Source organism: Xenopus laevis, chromosome 3S, assembly GCF_017654675.1.
Source record: "Xenopus laevis strain J_2021 chromosome 3S, Xenopus_laevis_v10.1, whole genome shotgun sequence".
Lineage (NCBI taxonomy): Eukaryota > Metazoa > Chordata > Amphibia > Anura > Pipidae > Xenopus > Xenopus laevis.
Window position 1 is genome coordinate 9,601,002 of NC_054376.1, and position 24,812 is coordinate 9,625,813.

At 41.1% G+C, this 24,812-nt stretch overlaps 1 protein-coding gene across 3 annotated transcripts in view; it reads left to right on the forward strand.

Moving 5' to 3' along the window:
* Window positions 1-24,812, forward strand: part of ccnd2.S (cyclin D2 S homeolog) — a 127,469-nt gene that overhangs the window by 98,817 nt on the left and 3,840 nt on the right. For all 3 annotated transcript variants that reach the window (XM_018254469.2, NM_001096348.1, XM_041587726.1), the window contains 1 exon segment: window positions 3,557-3,705. In XM_018254469.2, coding sequence (XP_018109958.1) covers window positions 3,557-3,705 — 149 coding nt within the window.

Sequence of the window (24,812 nt, forward strand, 5' to 3'; positions counted from 1 at the left end):
GCCCCCAACACTATATACCACATTTATGCAGTCCCCTTTCCATGGCACTTTTATTGTACCTGATAATGCACAGTCCCTTACCCAGATACCAATTTGCCTTAAGCTGGCCATACACAAAGAGATCCGCTCGTCTTGCGACATTGAGAAACGAGCGGATCTTTCCCCGATGTGCCCACCAACGGCAGGGCTATATTGGGGTAATCCGAACATTCGACCCTAGAGCCGAATGATCGGATTACAACAAAGAGCAATGGGCTCCAACGGGTCGTCGCCAGAAAAATGAAACCTTCCCGATCGATATTGTGGCCAAATATCATCAGGAAGACACACCGGAAGCCCCATACACGGGCTGCTGAATTGGTCTAAAGGACTGATAGCAGCTTTATCTGCCCGTGTATAGCCACTTTTACTGTACACACTTATCTCATCGTTTCAACCCTTTCCCAAAAAACACAGATCTGTGCATACAGCTGCTCGCAGCACTCTCTAAAGATCCCGGTTTATTTTTGGCCAAAGCTGGTCTTTTGCATAGTTTTTATCTTATAGTTTCATGGCGAGTTACACACGCATTATTTAAGAAAAATGTTAAATAGCAGTTGACCCATTGAATATGGATATATGGAAATCAAAGCTTTTATGTGCCTAAGACTGATGTATTGTGCCTATTCAGACTCCTAGGTGGCCTCATACAATGTGACCAACATCCCACCCCCTCCCAAAAATTCCACATAAAAAGGGTCTGGGCTGGTTTAGAAAACAGTGTGCCTGAAATTGGTGCACCCCCTGGTCCTTTTGTGGGCATGTCAGGTTGAATTTTTATCAGCGACGAGGTCACTGACATAATTTTCAATAGCTTGAGACGAGGTTGGCGACTCTGCACAATGGTGCCACGCTCTCCTCTCCCAGACACTCGTCTGATCAGCAGCGGCAGTTAATTAATATGCTAAAATTAGGAGCCACTGATACAATTCACAGCCCGTTGCCCAACAAAGCGCTTAAACTTGTCCAGCTTTGATAGCCAGGCTTATTGCACTCGTTACAGAAGTTAGCCCAGAACAGAGTGAGGAGTAATGTTAGATGCTGATCTTTAGTCATTTTGGGCCTCACTCCACTCGACTAATTTGCATTTTGAATGACATTAAGAGAGCTAACAAGGTTATTGGGCATCACAGCGCTCTTATGTGACCACACGTGGAGCCAGACCTACAGCAGTGCGAGTTGGCAGTGGTACTGTGACTCTTTATTCCCTTTCCAAGGATGAAAATTTCTTCCCAGTTTATATGTGCATATAGAAAATAAGCAGGGCCGTCTGGACTTGATTGATCTGATGTTATCAAACCATCAAGTGTGTTATTTTTATAAAATGCCTGTCAAAAAAAAATACCCCTCAAAAACATGGAGGGATACAGAAAACACCTTTTTTTTAACCCATTCTTGAATGTCATTCTGCAAAATGTAAAAACTTAGGGTACATTTTGTCCCAGTGTTGTATGTGATAAAGAATTCCAAAGCAAGGTAAAAAGGGGCTGGCCCGAAGGCCAATTAGAGTATAAATGTTACATTTCCAAGGTAGTCCTGTCTTATGCACTCATGGGTGCCAGACCAAATGGTGGCCAGGAAGGAGGGCCCTTAAACAAATACTGTAGAGCAAACATTGATCCTGGTTATTTCAAGTGGACCATGCCAAAGATTCAATGATGTAAAGAGTTTTGGTTAGGACATTCTAAATGTTTTTTTGGTGTGAGACTTTTTGACTGATTGCATGTTGGTTACTAAATGTGTACCTCTCATTTCATTGTTTACTGTAAGGTTTTGCAGAAACATGGCCAAAGTATGGCGTTGCCCAGTAAACAAATGAAGGAACTCACCAGCACACAAGAAGTGCTTTAGTAGGGCAAGCCCTTGCGGTTTTTTTAATGCAAAGGTGAGTGTCCCCGAAACTTTGCACATTGCACTAATAAAACTGCAAAGCCTTGCCCTGCTAAAGCACGTCATGTGTGCCGGTGAATTCCTTTATATCCTGCAAGTGAGGTGGCCGATTCCTCTTATAAATGAGCATCAAGAGAAGAACTCGGGGTATGTAAGGTGTGCGGTTACCTCTAACCACAGAGCTACCTTAAAGGGGACCTGTCACCCGAGAATATTATTCCAAATCCTATTTAGTCAAGCAAAAGAAACTTTAATTACACTATATAAATTATTTGAATCTTGGTTCCTTTTGTCTGGGAATCCATAATTCTAGTAAGCAGGCAGCAGCCATTTTGTGGACACTGTCATTAAGGCAAGTCTTGCATCATTTCAAAATCTTGTTTGTGCACTCGAATAGGGGACCTGATGTCCATCCCCATGCACTGGTTACACAATTAAATGGTGAAGAGAGAAGGGGAATGAGGGGAGTGCAGTTACATCTAGTAAGTGCTGAATGAAAGTGAAAGTAACTGCCTGCCCCGCCTCTATTCTTAAGGCATAGAGGAGGGGCAGGCAATATTTGATTGACAGCTGAGATATTAAATGAACTTACAACAGTTATGAATGCTTTAATAAAAAAAATGGATTTCATATTTCATTTGGAAAGGACTTTTATTATACAACTTTTTATGTCTAGGTGACAGGTCCACTTTAAATGCTATAGAGAGTAGGGATGCACCGAATCCACTATTTTGGATTCGGCCGAAAATTAGGGGTGGGAAGGGGATAACATTTTTTATTTCTTTGTTTTGTGACAAAAAGTCACACGATTTTCCTCCTTGCCCCTAATTTGCATATGCAGATAAGGATTCGGGTTCGGCCGGGCAGAAGGATTCGGCTGAATCCTGCTGAAAAAGGCCGAATCTCGAACAGAATTCTGGATTCAGTGCATCCTTAGTAGAGAGGCTTGGGTTCAGATCCCTTAGCAACTCATTTTGACTTGGGACAAGGCATTTTTTTCTGGTGTTTGTATTTAGAGTACCCAACACGGCTTTTACAATTGCTGTGAAAACAGTCCTTGCATTTTCACATCCTACATGATGCATGTATTCTTGTAATGGGAAGATAGCAATCGCTAGACGGAATGAGTGAAACAATTAATAACCTATGTCTGGCTCCTCCAAAGGCCTGGCTTACGGAACGCATTTTAGGACATCCTCCGGCGCAATACCCTTCCTTCCTGGAATGTCCTATGCCTTCTGAATGGCACATCGGGTCCTTTTACCGTCACTCATCTTCCAAACCTGCAGTCACACCTCCGTCATTCATGCTAACTCCGCCCTCAGCCTTCAGCACTCCGCCTTTGGCCCTCAGGCTGAGGTCCGAAGGCTGAGGGCAGAGTTAGCATGACTGACGGCTTAGAAGGGAGGGTAGAGTACAGAGGTGTGACTGCAGGTTTGGACGAGGAGCGACGGTAAAAGGACCCGATGTGCCATTCAGAAGGCATAGGACATCGCAGGAAGGAAGGGTATTGCGCCGGAGGATGTCCTAAAATGCATTCCGTACTGGCTTTCTGTAAGTTTGTGTGGTAATGCATTAGTTGGCTCGGCTGCCTCTCATTTCTGTTATTTGCCTGTGTTTTTTGTAGACTTTAACTTTGCAATGTACCCGCCATCTATGATAGCAACTGGAAGTGTAGGAGCAGCGATATGTGGGCTGCAGTTGGATGATGGAGAAACCTCTCTTTCTGGCGATAGTCTCACAGAGCATTTGGCCAAGATCACTAGCACAGATGTGGTAAGTATCCTGTCCATCCCTTTGCCTGGGTAATTTGTTTTTATTTCTTTGCATGTGGGGGGAGTGTTAACAGCATCCGTGGAAAAAAGTAGGTAATTCATACTGCTGGTATCACTGTTAAACCTTGGAATTTCCCCTCGTGGCTAACCCAGCGTATTATATTTGCAGCTGTGTCAGAGAAATGGCTGCTCATATCCTTTGTAACGGTTGCAAAATGCTTAGCAAATACCTCACAAAGGGCCAGGCAGTTTTTATGGCAGGACAGTTTTATGAGGTAAAAGTTTGCCCTGCTGTGTAGTAGCCAGTTTGAGGTGATCGTTCTTCCTGTCATGTGACAGGAGGTAGAGGTTAACTTCCTGTCAGAGAATAATAGCCAGAGCAGTGATCCTGAATGACAGAATTCTGTTGTTGTTATGATCGTAGCTATGGAGAAGGCCTTAATATTATTATTAGGTTGCATTACAGGAAATAGAATAAGAAAAACCCCAGTATCGAGAAAATGTAAAAAAAAAGACTGAAAAAAATTGTTGTGGTTCTTCAGGCCAGAGTTTCTTGAGCTGGTGTCGGCTCATAAGTATGATTTTGCTTGTCAGCCATTTTGCCACCTACATGTCTCATAAATGCATTAACACTTGTCAGCCGTTTACATATAGCCTCTGTTTCGTTGGGGGTTTTTTTCTGACGTTTATTTTAATGTGAGTAAACAATAAATTTGGATTAGAAAATTACTAAATAAGGTGATTTAAAGGAGAACTAAACCCTAAAAATGAATAGGGCTTAAAATGCCATAGTGAACTTATTGCACGAGGCTAAAGTTTCAGCTTGTCAATAGCAGCAATGATCCAGGACTTCAAACTTGTCACAGGGGGTCACCATCTTGGAAAGTGTCTGTGACACTCACATGCTCAGTGGGCTCTGATTGGCTGTTGAGAAGCTAAGCTTAGGGCTCCTCACTAATTATCCAGCAGAAAATGAGCTTCCCTGGCTGTAATATAAGCTGATGCTACAGGTTTGCTGATTATTCAATTCTGATGCTAATTGCACTGGTTTCTGTGCTGCCATGTAGTAATTATGTGTATTAATTACTAATCAGCCTTATATTGTGACATTTCTATTCTATGTGTACTGTATATTGTGAGTGGGTCCCTAAGCTCAGTAAGTGACAGCAGCACAGAGCATGTGCAGTGAATCAGCAGAAAAGAAGATGGGGAGCTACTGGGGCATCTTTGGAGACACAGATCTTTACTGCTAAAGGGCTGTGGTTGCCTTGGGCTGGTACAGTAAACCCAAAACGTAATGTACAACATTTCTACCTACTTCTTTAGTTTAACTTTCCTTGTCCTTTAAACTAATATAAAATCCTGCAGTCCTGACTGTAGATGCAGTTTTTAATGTACAGCTTTGTTCAATAATAATAATAATAATAATCCAGTGTTCAAATTCTGCCTACACTTTGTATGGTACTTACCTTCTTGGAGGTCAAGTGCAATTTAGTTAAGAGCTAAGGGGGCTGGTGTTAACCTAAGGGGAAAACCTTTTGTTAAAGGGGCTGTTCACCTTCAAACAACTAGTTGTTTTCAAATAGGTTGAAAACATGCATGCGCATAATGAGTAATTCGGGCAGCTTTACATTATGCGCATGCGAGTGACCGGACATGGCTGCTTAAATTTTGGAAAAACGGTAAAAAATAAATAATGGAAAGTAATTGAAAAAAAAAAGCCCTTATTTCTGGGGAACCATCTGAAAACAACTGAACTGAAAAAAAAGTGTTTGGAAGGTGAACAACCCCTTTAAACGGATAGTTGGCAGTGAGTCTTCATTCTTTTATTCTTTTGTGGTTTGTCCAGATATTTATATAATTGAAAAAAAATATTTTGCCCCCTCTCCCAGTGACACAAATTGCTAAGCTCATGACCCTGCCTGCTGTCATAATGGTTTATTCGAATTAATTAGCGCAAAGGCTCAATTGGCTGCCCCTACTAACAATGCAACACAGCGGTACATCTTATTTGGGATGCACCGAATCCACTATTTTGGATTCGGCCGAACTCCCGAATCCTTTGCGAAAGATTCGGCCAAATACTGAACCGAATCTGAATTTTCATATGCAAATTAGGGGTGGGAAGGGGAAAACATTTTTTACTTCCTTGTTTTGTGACAAAAAGTCACACTATTTCCCTCCCTGTCCCTAATTTGCATATGATAATTACTATTCAGTTTCAGCCGGGTAGAAGGATTCGGCCGAATCTGAATCCTGCTGAAAAAGGCCGAATCCCGAACCAAATAATGGATTCGGTCCATCCCTCTGCATGTAATAAATTTGAATGATGTTGCCTGTAAATGTGGCCATACACGTACAGATCCGCTCGTTTGGAGATGTTGCCAAACGAGTGAATCTCTCTCCGATTGCCTACCTTGAGTTGGGCGATATCGGGCTGATCCGATAGTGGGCCCTAGGGATCATAACGATGGGTAATTGGGTGGTCGGATCGCGGGACTGCTTCAATGAACAGATATGGTCTCTCAACATCTGGCTGATTTTAGGCGAGATATCGATTGGGGAAGCCGTCGGAGGGCCCCATATATGGGCCAATTATAAGCTGCCGACTCAGCCTGCCCGTGTATGGCCACCTTAAGATATTCTTTTCTTATCATGGAAGCGGCTTGGGTCTTTACTTGGCAGAATGTTCACATTCCATTTTGGATGGTGTAGCTGTCATAAGATTGTTCATAAAGTGCAGTTCAGGCAAGGTGAATCTCCTTGCTATTAATGCGCATGCTGCCACCTAATAATGAGACTGCCTGGCTCTTATTATTATCAAGCAGTAACTGACTTTGTACAAGTCCTTGAAAACCCCTGCTGCAAAGCAGTATTTAAAGGGCCATTGTGTGTTATTAATGTTTCTGTTAAATTGCTCTTAGTACAGGGGGATAACTATGGTATCATTGTTTTATGGGATCTCTCTGTACAGATAATGAGGAAACTTAGGAGGCTGTTGTGTAATTTGGAGCATAGTCAATTGTAGAATTTATTTGAGGTTGGCGTTTTGTTAACCCTGTTTCCAAATGATGTGTATGGGTTACAGCGAGTTCAGTTATTCCTTTTCTGTTTCTAATTGGTGCGTGTGAATGAACTGGAACATGCAGACAAAGCCCCATTAATCTCACATCGAGGGGGAGTCCCCAAGTTTTGGGAAATTCTGATGGGTTTTTTTTTTAATCTGCATCCTAAAGGTTGTGTGCTTTTCTGACCAATGATGATTCATACGTTGAAACTCAGTTTATAGTGATATGGACACCTTCCTGCCTTACAAGATACAGTCCCTGACACCATGTTGCCTTATAGGCCCACACTACATCACCTTCCTAGAAAAGAGACGTCTCTTCCCTGGGAAAACGGTGCAAATGGGATGTATATAGTAAGGCAATATGGTGTCAAAACAAGAACTGTAGTGAGACACAGGTTGGAAACTTTCCCCAAATCATATTTGATCCTAACTCTTCCCTATTTTAAATTCAGTGATGAACAATGAAGTCATGAGCGGGGGCAGGACCTCGTCTGTCATCTGGGCCCTGGGTGGTGAAACTTGGTCCAAATTAAAAACATCCATGCCTAATTATGTCAAAACCTGCAAACCCAACTCCATCCATGAGGCCCAAAGGGCAGCATTCCAATCTTAGGACTCCGGGATGGAGTATTCCCTGTTCCCCACCAATGGGGCACCATTAAAGGACATGCAAAGGCTACATTTTCCCTCCATGTATATAAATTGGGCATATCTTCTCCACCCAAGCCACATCATTTGTACAGCATATACCCCTCCATTTGCCAGCACCATTTTCCTAAAACAAATAGCAGCTTTCATCCGGCGGCCATTTTGCTTCTGACGCCTCATCAGTAACCTTGAGACGTATATGCTGTAAAGTTCTTGCCATGCAAAATGCAGTTTTACACAGGCACAACATACTTAGATAAAAAGTTCTGCTCGGGTTGATGACTGTAATGGTTAAGCTGAGCTCAGGAGAGGTAGTTAGGAGGGGGGGAAAGGATCTGACAGCTACAGCAGAGTTTCTATGGGAACCAGCAATGCTTTCTCTTCATTGACTGTTAGACTGGAGGGTGTGTTTAGTTATCTGAACTGAGCATGCTCATAAGTCAACAGCCAAAGCAAATGCCTGAGGGAGGGGGCAGAGTGGGTTAGAGGAGGAGAAGGATTTATAAGTGATTAAGGGCATGCTGCAGCCTTACTGATAACCTTTTAACAACCGAAGTGGCAGTTATCAAATGATTTCAAAGAGGCTGTTCAATGATAGTATAGTATAAGGCAAGGTGATGGTGTGTATAGTAACACGGACACTGTCCATTCAGCTTTCAAACTACAATTCCCAGCATCCACATACAGGCAGAAGCCGCCCCCCACCACTAATAAGGGCAGCGTTGTATCCGAGAGATTATCATTTTCATGTATTGCGACTGCTTCTCAAAGCTGTATTTATGTTCCACAGCAGGCTTTTTATTGGAACACAGCAACATTCTGCATTACTGACTCATAGGAGTTTTTAAATAAAGTCAGCTGCAGCCCTTTCTACAGTGTCGCATCCAATAACGCTAGGAAAAAAAAAACCCCACTCCAGCAGATACCAAATTATTAACTCTGTCCGTGTACTCGCTGCTGAATGGGAAGTAGTAGACTTATTGGCATCTGCAGCGGAAATAAGCCCTTGACTTTCCTGCAATTGTTTTTATTTATACAGTGAGATAAGGGTTTGCCTTATGGCATTCCTTGTCTGTATTGTCATACACCGTATAGTCTATATATATATATATATATATATATATATATATATATATATATATATATATATATATATATATATATATATATATATATATATATATATATATATATATATATATATATATATATATATATATACACTGTATGTGTGTGTATATATATATATATATATATCTGCCATATTTGCTTGCATCAGCACAGCTACTTCTTTATGAAAGAACAGCACCCCTAGTGGCCTAAAGCATGCACTGCTGTGGAATGAAGCCCTGGCTTATTGTTTTAGTAATAAATCTGCCCCTTAAATTCCATCTAGATAATTGCAGCTAACAGCAGATGGTGTGTTCTATTCTATAAAGGAGAAGGAAAGGCTAAAATTGAGTAAGCTTTAACAGAAAGTTCTATATAAATACACCAGCAAACCCTCAAAGTAATATCTAGTATAAGTTATTCTAAAACAACTAGACTTGCTGAGTTACCCTCAAAGTAACGCTGCTCTGAGTCCTCTGTCAAAAGAAACACCACATTTCTTTCCTTCTATTGTGTACTCATGGGCTTCTGTATCACACTTCCTGTTTTCAGCTTAAACCTCCAGGTCAAGGGCTTGAGCATGCTCAGTTTGCTCCTCTCTCCCTTTCCCTCCTCCCCTCCCTGCTGTAATCTGAGCCAGGTCCAGACTGAGAATGAAAATAGGCCCTGGCATTTCAGGTACACGAAGGCCCAATCAGCCCTCACAGCCCACTAAATACTGACTTTCTATGGCACCTTATAGCAGCCCCTCTGGCATTTGCCAGAACCCACAGATTGCCAGTCCGGGCCTGATCTGAGCCCAGAACTATGAGTGAGCAGAGAGAGACTCCGGCAGGAAGTGATGTCACCAAGCTAATATGGCAGCTGCTATCCTAAACAAACAGAGAACTTCTAGAGCTTTTTACTCGGGTATGGTAAAGCATTCTACAGAATAAATAAAGTGTTATAGCTTGTACTATTGTGGCTAATCTATTGGCAATAAACTGCTTTGGTAGCTTTCCTTCTGCATGAAGATAACGTCTGCATTATACTCTATGGAGGCAGTGGAGACAGGGAGGTATTCTCCCTAGAGGAATTAATGCTGGAGGAAGACATGGTGGGCATTGCACAGATTCTCTGTCTTGGGGGGTTGACAGATTGGTCCATCATAGACTCCTCTCATGTTTTAGCCCGAGAAGTAAAGACAAATATAATTAAATCAAATATTTTTTAAGGGGTGTTATTTTCCCTTTAATATATCTAATTCTTGTTTTATTAAAATACTTAAACTTGTATTCTAGAACTAAACTCTAAAGGTGCTGTAAGAGGCTACAGCTATTTCTGATGTTCCATCAAGCCACTCGGTACAGGCTGCATTTTGTATGCAAGGAAAGAGCAGACAGAATAGCCTGAGGAGAAAGGAATAATGAGAGAGTTTCCTCAGTTGTCTTTGGCCGATTTGGCAGCTGCTCCGAAACCCATTCATTTTTATTTTTGTTCCCCAGTGAGTGCTGTGCGTGTGTGGTAACAATGGGGTGATGCAGTTAGGCTGAAGTCTAATGGCGGAGTTCCTTCATCCCATTCATAAATCTAGAGAAGGCTTGAGCGCTGTGAGAGAGTGAGCCAGCGAGCAGAGGAAGTAAGGGCCCCCCTATCTAATGAGCTCCAGTTCACATACTTTTGTTCCCGTCTCATGGACTCGCACACTACCCTCATCTGGTTTGATGCCTTTCCCTATGGAACGTACAGCAGATGCCGTCTCTCTCTCTCTCTCTCTCTCTCTGAACTGACAAAGGGCATTTATTACAAGCAACTGAGATTTTGCAGCGAGATAAATTTTGTATATTTTTAGCATAATTAGCTTTTTGGCAGAGTCTAAATACAGAACCCCAGATGGCCGAGTTCAAGGAAACCGAGCCGAGCCATTTTTAGCATTTTATTTAAGATAAGGAATTATAGTCAAAATAAGAGACCGCTTAAAGACAAAAAAAAAAAAAACAAGCCTGAAACGGATATATATATATATATATATATATATATATATATATATATATATATATATATATATATATATATATATATATATATATATATATATATATATATATATATTTATTTATACAAAAGGCATGAATATCTCAAATTGTATCCTTATAAACAGTGACTAGTGATGTCATCAGTTATAAACTAGTGATGGTTATGGAACTCCTTTGTGACTTATAATATCCTTATATTTTACAATAGGGGGGTACTTTATTCACTATATATTCAACGCACACACACACGCACATGGTTTCCCCCAGCCGATGACGTCACAAAAGGGACGGGCGAGCACACGCGAGACTATAAAACCGGAACCCAGAAGCTCAACCCGCACCCACCCGCCAGGAGCAACGCGAGGTCGACCCGCGGTTATCGGGTTGGCCCGCACATCACTAATTCTAGAGATGCACGGAATCCAGAATTCGGTTCGGGATTAGGCCAGGATTTGGCCTTTTTCAGCAGGATTTGGATTCAGCCGAATCCTTGTGTCTGTCTGAACCGAATCCTAATTTGCATATGTAAATTAGGGGCAGGACATGACTTTTCGTCACAAAAGAAGAATTTTTTCCACTTTTTCCTTTCCTGCACCTAATTTGCATATGCAAATTAGGGTTTGGTTCGGTATTCAGCCAAATCTTTCTAGAAAGATTTAGGGATTCGGCCGAATCCCAAATAGTGGATTCGGTGCATCCCTAACTAATACACATACACATATACAGGCATGGGGCCGGTTATCCAGAATGTTCGGGACCTGGGGTTTTCTGGATAAAGGATCTTTCTGTAATTTGGATCTTCATACTTTAAGGGGGTTATTTACTCTGAATCTAAAAATCATGAAAAATTTGTGATTTTTTTTTTTTTAAATGGGACTTTTTTTTAAAAAAAAATCACGCATTTTTGTCAGGATTTATTAAACTCCGAGGATACAAAAGTCAGAATCAGAAAATCCGGCATCTCAGACCTGTCGAGGTTGCATATAATTCAACGGGAGAAGTCCCAATGTTTTTTTGATGTGCGCTGGGTTTCGTGCAATACCCCCAAAGTTTTTGGGCAAAAATCGGAGTTTTCGAGTGAAGAATCCGAAAAAATCAAGAAAATCGGATGAAAAATCCCCAAAAAATCATGAAAATCTGATATATTTTTTTTCCCAGCAAAGCAAATTTTTGGGAAAATGTAATAATAAATAAGCGGATTTGATCTGAGTTTGTAGCAGAAAATATTGAGATAAATTCGGACTTTGATAAATAACCCCCTAAGTCTACTAGAAAATCATGTAAACATTAATTAAACCCTAATAGGCTGATTTTGCTTTCATTAAGGATTAATTATATCTTAGTTTGGATCAAGTACAAACTACTGTTTTATTATTACACAGATTAAGGAAATCATTTATAAAAAATTAGATTATTAGGGTAAAATACAGACTTGGAGATGGCCTTTTCCGTAATTTGGAGCTTTCTGGATAACAGATATAATTTTTTAGTTTTTTTTTTTATTTCCTCGAAATTTTTAATCTGGATCCCTTTGACCATTTTTGGAAAGAAGAAAAAGCACTGAAGGCCAAATGAGTGCTGCCAAAAAAACTAGAAAGCTGGAATTTATTTTCAGTGGAAGAAATCCCCTTTCTCCTAAGTGTTTATAGAAATAGAATCGCTGTCCGACCTCAGAATCTTCTCAAATATGTGGGAGATGTCATCTGATAAACTGAGTCATACTCTGGAGTCATTTGATCATCATATTTAGATTTTAGTGCCCAAATTTAATGGAACTGCCAAATTATTTTAGTAAAAAAAAAAAATTGATCTCATGATTTATTTCCTCTTGTCTAATTGTGCTTATTTGTGGGAACTGGTTAAGGATGCCATACATATTTTTGTTAAAGAACAAATTAAACCAAATATACAAATTGTTATAGCTCTATTACTATTATTGAATGTGACTGCTGTACTATCGCAAACAGTTGTACCTCTTATCTGCAACCCTTTCCCCTCTGCAGCACCCACATATCATACCAGCCCTCGTGGGGTGCAGACACATCAAGTACTTGGCATCCCAGGATGGCACAGTTATTGACTTGTATGGGGCAATGCAATAAAAGGAACAGACTTTTTGTCTAGTAACTTATAGCAACCAATCAGATGTTTGTTTTTAAACAGCTGACCTGTAAATCCAATTTGCTGATTGGTTGCAAAAAATGACTGGGCCAAACTTTGCCCCTTTCATATTATCCCCACTGACATCTAGGGAAACAGCGCAAACCCAGTGCCCTACCAGTAATTAAAACAAGGGTTTGGTTAGCTCCAGACTATTGATTGGCAAACAGTTGGAATAATGTGACGTATTAAAGGGGAAGTAAAGTCTAAAATAGAAAAAGGCTAGAAATGCTGTATTTTGTATACTAAAAATAAACATGAACTTACTGCACCAGAAGCCGAATCAAACAAATGATTTAAGCTTTCAAAGTTGGCCACAAGGGGGTCGCCATCTTGTATCTTTTAGACAACTTTGCTAGACCAAGACTGTGCACATGCTCAGTGTGATCGTGGGCTGCTTAGGGATCGTATCAAAACAGCACAAGTCAAATAATATCTGCCAGAAGCTGATACAACAAGACTGATTAATAATCAGAATATACAGACTGCACTGGGTCCTGTGTTGTCATGTAATCTAATGTGGATTTTATAGTTTTTGTATTGTTTAATACAAACTTGCTCCGACTCTGCAGAACCAGTGGCTGCAGCAAAGTATCCTCCAAATTGGATCCCAGTTTATCTGTTTAAATGTGGCTCCATGATCTTTGTCCCAGCAGCTGGAGTTGGAAACAGTAAAGGGGATGTAAAGGCAAAAATAAAACCCAATACAAATCTCTACACGGTCGCGGACTGCTGTACAGGGAAACAAACAAAGCTGCTTGAGTTCTGCATGGCTGGGAAGTAAGGCTCCCCCTGCTGTTCATTAGTATGATTGTTTCCCTGCAGTGCAGTTACGTACATAGAGAAATTCCAGTGGTACACTGAATTTTGAAAAAGTGCACGGTTTATTCACCCCAAAAACATACAGAAAAAAGGCAACATTTAGGGCCACCTGGGCCCTTTATCAAGCCCAGGTGGCCAGAAACGTTGCCTTTTTGTTTTTGGGGTCAATAAACCTTGCACTTTTTCAAAATTCAGTGTGCCACTGGAATTTCTCTTCTGTATTTGGCAGAATACAGAATCCTAATTTGCATATGTAAATATGGGGCAGGAAAGGAAAAGGTGGAAAAAAACGTTTACTTCCTTGTTTTGTGAAGAAAAGCATCATGCTTTCCCTTCCCGCCCCTAATATACATATGCAAATTAGGATTTGGTTCGGCCGGGCACAAGGATTCGACCGAATCTAAATCTTGCTGGAAAAGGTTGAATCCCAAACTGAATCCTGGATTTGGTGCATCCCTAATCATCAGGCATGTATATCTGCTCAGGGGATCAAGTTATCTGGTTGATATTCAGTCACTTTCCTTAAATAATGGGTTGAACACATACACTCCATCTTTAGTTTTTGACTTTGACTAATGGAAATATAATGAGATGTATGGACCATAATATTTGTGTTGCAGGGTGTTCCTTTCCTACCAAAGAGATTGTGTTGCCTGTTTTCTGGTGGCCATTGTTGAGTTTCTTATCAAAGGCCTCCTGTGATTACAGACTATACAATATAGTTGGAAGGGGATATGACAGTTGGTCGGCTAAAATTATCAGCTTATTGACCCCTTGACCATGGTAAGTCCTTCTTGCACGATATCTGTCTGAATATTGGCCAGATATCTATTAGGCAGGTTTGAAAATCCCATCAGATCAGAGCTGCAATCAGTGAGTATGTGATATGTTTGCCTGTCCCCCTTTACCCTCAGTATGAGCTGCAAATCTTTTAAAGGATAAGTAAACCTTAAAAATAATGAATGTAAAATTGATGAGAGTACTATTCTTATGTAATTTACATTCATTATGTATTTTTTTTTTTTTTAATTCCAAGATATTAAAGGATACATGTGCTGTTAATATGAATTAATTTTGTTACAACAGCGCTGGTTATTTTCCAAAAAGTCTGACCACCAAGTAGTCAAGGAAGTTGTCAGGAGAAAGAAAGAGGCTGCTCTGATGTTCTTCTGCTTAGGAAAACAATTAGAAACCTTTCTCAAATCTTTCCTAAGCAGAAGAACATCAGAGCAGCCTCTTTCTTTCTCCTGACAACTTCCTTGACTACTTGGTGGTCAGACTGATCAGAAACTGACCAGCAGGTGGCGCTGTTGTAACAAAATTCATTCGTATTAACAGCACATGTATCCCTTAATATCTTGGAGTTTAAAATAAATAAATAATGATTGTACATTGCAAAAGTGCTTAGAATTGCACAATCATCAATTTTACATTCACTTATTTTCAAGGTTTACTTATCTTATCCTTTAAGTGTTCGGCTTCTCCTGGATATGACAAATTTAACAAGTGCAAATCTTTGTAGGCTTTTTCAGGCAAATTTTTCAGTGTTATTAAACCATATGCCTTATTTTCAATAGCCTTTATTAAAGCATTGATGTGCTGGCATTGTACCCACAGCAGATACAAAGTGAACATTGTAACATCTTGGGGAATGTCTGGAAAGATCAATGCATTAAATATACATTCATTAGAGGGGGGAAAGAAATTATTAAATCTCAATGACGCCAATGGATTAGTGAAATTACCGAGGCACTAAGGTGTTATTGACGTTGTGGAATGCAAACGAAATGGAACTGTGTGTTTTAATAAGGAGGGAGGAAGTTTGCACTGTTAGGAAGGGATCCAGATCCTATTTCATGTCTTATATCGAACACTTAGGCGTAATATGAGAATGTCAGGGCTGTGGGAGCGCACTAAATTTCATCCAACGTATCACAACTGTACCTCATTGTTTTCTTCGAATTCGAGAATAGGACCCCCTCCAAATCGATGATCTTCTGCTCCATTTAACTCCCAGGCTGCCAAGAAGGTCACCGTTCTATTCCAGGGGTTTGAGGTTTAACTGGTCCAAACCTTGGGTTATGCCAAATGTTAGGTTAAAGGGACAGTAACACAAGAACAAGCAAGTGTTTTAAATGAATGACAATATAATGTAGTGTTGCTCTGTACTGGTAAAACCGGTGTGTTTGCTATAGAAATACAACTATAGTTTATAGAAACAAGCTGCTGTGTAGCCATGGGGTAGATAACAGATAAGTACTACTATAGTTTATATAAACAAGCTGCTGTGTAGCCATGGGGGCAGCCATTCAAGCACAGGATACACAGTAGATAACAGATAAGTACTACTATAGTTTATATAAACAATTCTGAATGAGAATAATGTAGGCAAATTAAATGTTTAGGAAGAAGTATATACATTTTATTTCAGCTTTGAATGGCTGCCCCCATGCAGTTTGTTTATATAAACTATAGTAGTACTTATCTGTTATCTACTGTGTATCCTGCGCTTGAATGGCTGCCCCCATGGCTACACAGCAGCTTGTTTATATAAACTATAGTAGTACTTATCTGTTATCTACTGTGTATCCTGTGCTTGAATGGCTGCCCCCATGGCTACACAACAGCTTGTTTATATAAACTATAGTAGTACTTATCTGTTATCTACTGTGTATCCTGTGCTTGAATGGCTGCCCCCATGGCTACACAGTAGCTTGTTTATATAAACTATAGTAGTACTTATCTGTTATCTACTGTGTATCCTGTGCTTGAATGGCTGCCGCCATGACTACACAGCAGCTTGTTTATATAAACTATAGTAGTACTTATCGGTTATTTACTGTGTATCCGGTGCTTGAATGGCTGCCCCCATGGCTACACAGCAGCTTGTTTATATAAACTATAGTAGTACTTATCGGTTATTTACTGTGTATCCGGTGCTTGAATGGCTGCTGCCATGACTACACAGCAGCTTGTTTATATAAACTATAGTAGGGTTTCTAAAGCAAACACACTGGTTTTACCAGTGCAGTGCAACACTATATTACATTTTCATTGCTTTAAATTAATTTTTTTGGTGTTACTGTTCCTTTAAATGTAAAATTATAGCCTGGTAGGGTATATCTTACCTTAATTTCCATATAAGTCCACTGGACAGCATTTGGACCTATTTTCTTCTTTCTTTGCAAACCTGTATTTCAATATATAAGTGGCGTCAGGGCATCACTTTTGTTTTTGATAGAATTGAGAAGATGAAGCAGCACCTCTAGCTGTCATAATTAGGCTGTGCTATTCCATTCTGTGGATTGTTTATAGTGGTGTGCAAGTCTGACCCTAACCACCCTCTGCCAACCTGATGAGCCCTCATTACTTACTATACCCTTGCCCCTCACCTGCCTATCTGTAGCTTTATCAAAGAGGGGTGGTTTTGAACGCGTAAAAATGCGCAGGTGGGGAGGGTGTGGTCAAAGTCCGTCTGGTAACCTTGTGGCCTGGCTCCTATATTTGTTTTAAACCAAACACATGAGCGGATGTTGGCCAGTTTGTTCAAAATATGTCCAGAGTAATTATTGCCAAATGTGCCCTATAGTGATGTGTGGCTCGATACCCTCGGGTCGGTGGGGTTCGGGTCGACCTTGCACCCCTGTTTGCGGGTGGCTAGAGGGTCCGGGTCGAGCTCTTCCTCCTGCTCTCCCCGATGTTGGTTTCCCAGGTGCTCTCATTCATGTGACTTGTGCTCTGATAAACTTCAGATATTCTTTACTGAGAGTTGGAGTGGTATTATTTTGGAGTTGGGAAGGAATTTTTTTCCCCCTCTGAGGCAAAATGGAGAGGCTTCAAATCGGGTTTTTGCCTTCCTCTTGATCAACTGGCAGTTAGGCAGGTTATATATAAACATAAAAGGTTGAACTTGATGGACATGTGTCTTTTTCAACCTAACTTACTATTTTACTTACTATGTTATATTCTCAAGCAAAAAGTAGAGCTTACCGTACACATACAGAAAAAAATCAACCAGTGCCAGTGGCACTGCACATGCTCAGTGTGCTCTGGTCATGTAATGTAAAACTACTGTACTGTAAATTGGGAGTCGGACGCTGGGCTCTAACCCATGTGCTGTAAATGACATCCCAATGTGGTTAAAGGAGAAGGAAAGTCATTTTATACTTGGGGGAGCCAGCGAGCACAACGGAGCAATCCTCTTCCTGCTTCTTCGCTCTTCAGATTTCCTGGGTCAGACGCATGCACAGTAGAATGAAACAGCCATCTTTTTTTTGTTAAAAGTTCAGCTTTTCGCTCTACCGCGCAGCCGCGAAAAAGAAGAAAGAAGCAGGAAGTGCTGGAAGAACCCCAGGCAGGTGCAGTTTTCTGTTGATAGGAGCACCGAGCCATAGTGATGTGCGGGCCTGCGCGATAACCGCAGGTTGGTTGGGTTCGGAAGGACCTCGCACCCGCATTTGCACCTTTCACTGCCGGCTTCCGACTTCTTTTATAGCTGCGCGCCTGTTCCCCCGCCCCTTTTGTGACATCATCAGCAGGACAGGCAGGTTTATAAAAGGAACATGGAAGTCGAGCTCGGACAGGCGCGGGTGGAGGGAGTCCGGGTCGGGTAAAAAAAGCACATCAGTACTGGTGTCAGGTAAGTCTAACTTTCGCACCCCCAAGTATAACATGACTTTCCGTCTCCTTTAAAATGCAACTAGCGAAATAAAATGTATATACTTCTTCCTAACCATTTAATTTGATTTGCCTACATTATTCTCATTCAGAATAGATCACATTAAGGGTCGGTGGGAATGTGCACAGCTGTTAAACATTGGCAGACAGCTTTGCAGAGATTTGTTCAAAACATCGAATTTACGCAACTTACCCTCATGATTTCCTGTCCTCCCACAGGAAATGCCTTCTGGAAACAGGCTTCAAAGTCGGTTTTCTTTTTACCACAAAAAGAAATTGGGTATGACAAATTATTTCTATAGCGAATAAGGGAAATTCTATTGAAACCATGCACTGTCTCTAATGGCAAAAACGTTGTGCCGATTATTCCAGAAGATAGGAATGTTACACGGCAGGGTGATCCAAGGCTTAATCACTGCCTACATTTAAAGAGGTGCCGTACTAGTTTTATTTTATGGAAAATTATTTTGGAAGCCCACTGCCCAACAAGACCCCTGCATGTATTGGGATTGCCCCTAACATACGCAAACTGTCTATGTTAGGCCCCCGTGGCTGCTCTGCTTGGGAGCGAAAAAGGAAGTTAGGACCGTTATTGACAATTGATCATTAAAGGATATTATCATTTAATAATTCCCTAGTTTCTTTTATTATACAATTTTAAAACAGAAGCAACTGAAGGCAGTTGGGTTGTGAAATTCAGTTCCATTCTACTTTTTTTTTTTTTTTTTAAAGCAACACGTTTCTTTTAAAGAGGTGATTCGCCTTTAAAGGAGAAGTAAACCTTTAAAAAAGTGGGTAAAATTGATGAGGGTGCTATTCTAAGTACTTTTGCAATGTACATTTACTATTTATTTATTTTTTTAAATTTCAAGATATTAAGGGATACATGTGCTGTTAATATGAATGAATTTTTTTTTTTTACAACAGCGCCACCTGCTGGTCAGTTTCTGACCAGTCTGATCACCAAATAGTCAAGGAAGTTGTCAGGAGAAAGAAAGAGGCTGCTCTGATGTTCTTCTGCTTAGGAAACCAATTTAAGCAGAAGAAGAACATCAAAGCAGCCTCTTTCTTTCTCCTGACAACTTCCTTGACTACTTGCTGGTCAGACTGGTGGGAAACTGACCAGCAGGTTGGAACAAAATTCATTCATATTAACAGCACATGTATCCCTTTATATCTTGATTTTTTTCTTAAAAAAAATAGTTAATGTACATTGCAAAAGTGCTTAGAATAGTACTCTCATCAATTTTACATTCACTTATTTTTAAGGTTTACTTATCCTTTAAGTTTTTAATTTTAGTATGTTCTAGAATGATCAATTCTAAGCTACTTTTCAGTTGGTCTTGATTATTTATATTGTATTGTTAAATTATTTGCCACCTTCTTCCGGCTTTCAAATGGGGGTCACTGACCCAATATAAAAACAAATGTTCTGTAAGGCTACAAATGTATTGTTATTGCTACTTTTTATTACTCATCTTTCTATTCAGGCCTCTCCTATTCCTATTCCAGTCTCTTATACTATAAATCCACCATTGGACCAAGGTCAGATGTTTACAAAGCAGAAGGTATTCTCATTGAAGGATCCTCCTGTATCAACAGAGGCAATGGCACAGGAAATCTATTTATTGTGCATTGTTACTTTAAAAGGATTCTAGCAAGCATACTTTTTTATAATAAATTTTTAAATCTGACATGGGGCTAGACATGTTAGTTTCCCAGGTGCTCTCATTCATGTGACTTGTGCTCTGATAAACGTCAGACATTCTTTAATGCTGTACTGCAAGTTGGAGTGGTATCACCCCCTCCCTTCCCCCCAAGCAGCCTATAAACAGAACAATGGGAAGGTAAAGATATGAGAATAGCATTCAGTGCAGCCTATGAGTAAGTGCCCCAGTAGGCAGGAAACGCGTTAGGTGGTCACCTGTATGTCCTAATTAATGATTTTAATTTTTAATCTTAATTTTGGTCTATACTTTTGGAGAACACTCACAACCTTTTGCTGTTTCGAATAGCACAGTAGCAACAATCCAAGTCCTAGTGTGACAGTTACACTGAGTAGTAGTAAACAGCTTATCTGAAAGCAGTTTCATTGTGAAGTGCTGGTTCATTCTGAAATCTCGGGATCAGGCACAATGACCTGAGATGGCTGCCTACTCATCAATAATTAAACACTTGTTGGTTCCAGAATCCAATTTGATATGGCAGAGTGAATTTTTTATACTATAAACAGTGTCATTTACAAATAAACTACACCATAAAAATCATGGCAAAATCCCTTTTAGAGTCCATCCCACGTCCATAGGAGATAAAAGGCTTCATACAAAATAATTGTATGTGGTCCAGTCAACTTTCCCATGATCCCTTGTGGCACACTGAATAAGATAATCAGCAGAGCCTTTTTTATTTTCTTTCTCAATAAGCTTTCTCTCCGTCACTGATTGAAATGACTGCCTTAATTTGGTTTTTGCAACGTACTATGAATGATCCCCTGTAACTGCAGATTTTAGCGCTTTTGCAGAAATGACAGATTCTTCTACATTCAGAGGAGCTTACAGGATATATCTCAAGCCGTAACCTATTTTCATGACAAGGTGTTAGTTTCCTTTTTAGTTGACCAGTTTCTATTTTAAGGTGCATTGCTAAAAGGCAGGGTGCATGTATTTGAACTATTTTAGATGTACTTTTAACCGCATAGGTTTTATAAGAAAAGTAAAGTGACATTGCATGGGCTGTCATTAAATGCTTGTGGGGTAGACTTTTCTCTCCATTGCTTATTTCATAGCATTTTATTGTCACTAAATGTGAAATTATGATATGTGAGTATTTCAACATATGGGCATCTATTAGTATGTGGACTGTACCCAGATACAGTGCTTCTTATATATATGGTAAACACCATCTCTCTCTAATATACCTGCTATCCCACAGTCACACTCCCTTCCCAGAGACTATTATCCACTGTTACTATAGGCACCATCTCTCCCTACTATACCTGCTATCCCACAGTCACACTCCCTTCCCAGAGACTATTATCCACTGTTACTATAGGCACCATCTCTCCCTACTATACCTGCTATCCCACAGTCACACTCCCTTCCCAGAGACTATTATCCCACTGTTACTATAGACACCATCTCTCCCTACTATACCTGCTATCCCACAGTCACACTCCCTTCCCAGAGACTATTATCCCACTGTTACTATAGGCACCATCTCTCCCTACTATACCTGCTATCCCACAGCCACACTCCCTTCCCAGAGACTATTATCCACTGTTACTATAGACACCATCTCTCCCTACTATACCCTGCTATCCCACAGTCACACTCCCTTCCCAGAGACTATTATCCACTTTTACTATAGACACCATCTCTCCCTACTATACCTGCTATCCCACAGTCACACTCCCTTCCCAGAGACTATTATCCACTGTTACTATAGACACCATCTCTCCCTACTATACCTGCTATCCCACAGTCACACTCCCTTCCCAGAGACTATTATCCACTTTTACTATAGACCACCATCTCTCCCTACTATACCTGCTATCCCACAGTCACACTCCCTTCCCAGAGACTATTATCCACTGTTACTATAGGCACCATCTCTCCCTACTATACCTGTTATCCCACAGTCACACTCCCTTCCCAGAGACTATTATCCCACTGTTTACTATAGGCACCATCTCTCCCTACTATACCTGTTATCCCACAGTCACACTCCCTTCCCAGAGACTATTATCCACTGTTACTATAGGCACCATCTCTCCCTACTATACCTGCTATCCCACAGTCACACTCCCTTCCCAGAGACTATTATCCACTGTTACTATAGGCACCATCTCTCCCTACTATACCTGCTATCCCACAGTCACACTCCCTTCCCAGAGACTATTATCCACTGTTACTATAGACACCATCTCTCCCTACTATACCTGCTATCCACAGTCACACTCCCTTCCCAGAGACTATTATCCCACTGTTACTATAGACACCATCTCTCCCTACTATACCTGCTTATCCACAGTCACACTCCCTTCCCAGAGACTATTATCCACTGTTACTATAGACACCATCTCTCCCTACTATACCTGCTATCCACAGTCACACTCCCTTCCCAGAGACTATTATCCACTGTTACTATAGGCACCATCTCTCCCTACTATACCTGCTATCCACAGTCACACTCCCTTCCCAGAGACTATTATCCACTGTTACTATAGACACCATCTCTCCCTACTATACCTGCTATCCCACAGTCACACTCCCTTCCCAGAGACTATTATCCACTGTTACTATAGGCACCATCTCTCCCTACTATACCTGCTATCCCACAGTCACACTCCGTTCCCAGAGACTATTATCCCACTGTTACTATAGACACCATCTCTCCCTACTATACCTGCTATCCCACAGTCACACTCCCTTCCCAGAGACTATTATCCACTGTTACTATAGACACCATCTCTCCCTACTATACCTGCTATCCCACAGTCACACTCCCTTCCCAGAGACTATTATCCACTGTTACTATAGACACCATCTCTCCCTACTATACCTGCTATCCCACAGTCACACTCCCTTCCCAGAGACTATTATCCCACTGTTACTATAGACACCATCTCTCCCTACTATACCTGTTATCCCACAGTCACACTCCCTTCCCAGAGACTATTATCCACTGTTACTATAGACACCATCTCTCCCTACTATACCTGCTATCCCACAGTCACACTCCCTTCCCAGAGACTATTATCCACTGTTACTATAGGCACCATCTCTCCCTACTATACCTGCTATCCCACAGTCACACTCCCTTCCCAGAGACTATTATCCACTGTTACTATAGACACCATCTCTCCCTACTATACCTGCTATCCCACAGTCACACTCCCTTCCCAGAGACTATTATCTACTTTTACTATAGGCACCATCTCTCCCTACTATACCTGCTATCCCACAGTCACACTCCCTTCCCAGAGACTATTATCCACTGTTACTATAGACACCATCTCTCCCTACTATACCTGCTATCCCACAGTCACACTCCCTTCCCAGAGACTATTATCCACTGTTACTATAGACACCATCTCTCCCTACTATACCTGCTATCCCACAGTCACTCTCCCTTCCCAGAGACTATTATCCACTGTTACTATAGACACCATCTCTCCCTACTATACCTGCTATCCCACAGTCACACTCCCTTCCCAGAGACTATTATCCCACTGTTACTATAGACACCATCTCTCCCTACTATACCTGCTATCCCACAGTCACACTCCCTTCCCAGAGACTATTATCCACTGTTACTATAGACACATCTCTCCTACTATACCTGCTATCCCACAGTCACACTCCCTTCCCAGAGACTATTATCCACTGTTACTATAGACACCATCTCTCCCTACTATATCTGCTATCCCACAGTCACACTCCCTTCCCAGAGACTATTATCCCACTGTTACTATAGACACCATCTCTCCCTACTATACCTGCTATCCCACAGTCACACTCCCTTCCCAGAGACTATTATCCACTGTTACTATAGACACATCTCTCCTACTATACCTGCTATCCCACAGTCACACTCCCTTCCCAGAGACTATTATCCACTGTTACTATAGACACCATCTCTCCCTACTATACCTGCTATCCCACAGTCACGCTCCCTTCCCAGAGACTATTATCCACTGTTACTATAGGCACCATCTCTCCCTACTATACCTGCTATCCCACAGTCACACTCCCTTCCCAGAGACTATTATCCACTGTTACTATAGACACCATCTCTCCCTACTATACCTGCTATCCCACAGTCACACTCCCTTCCCAGAGACTATTATCCACTGTTACTATAGACACCATCTCTCCCTACTATACCTGCTATCCCACAGTCACACTCCCTTCCCAGAGACTATTATCCCACTGTTACTATAGACACCATCTCTCCCTACTATACCTGTTATCCCACAGTCACACTCCCTTCCCAGAGACTATTATCCACTGTTACTATAGACACCATCTCTCCCTACTATACCTGCTATCCCACAGTCACACTCCCTTCCCAGAGACTATTATCCACTCTTACTATAGACACCATCTCTCCCTACTATACCTGCTATCCCACAGTCACACTCCCTTCCCAGAGACTATTATCCCACTGTTACTATAGGCACCATCTCTCCCTACTATACCTGCTATCCCACAGTCACACTCCCTTCCCAGAGACTATTATCCCACTGTTACTATAGACACCATCTCTCCCTACTATACCTGTTATCCCACAGTCACACTCCCTTCCCAGAGACTATTATCCACTGTTACTATAGACACCATCTCTCCCTACTATACCTGCTATCCCACAGTCACACTCCCTTCCCAGAGACTATTATCCACTCTTACTATAGACACCATCTCTCCCTACTATACCTGCTGTCCCACAGTCACACTCCCTTCCCAGAGACTATTATCCACTGTTACTATAGACACCATCTCTCCCTACTATACCTGCTATCCCACAGTCACACTCCCTTCCCAGAGACTATTATCCACTGTTACTATAGACACCATCTCTCCCTACTATACCTGCTATCCCACAGTC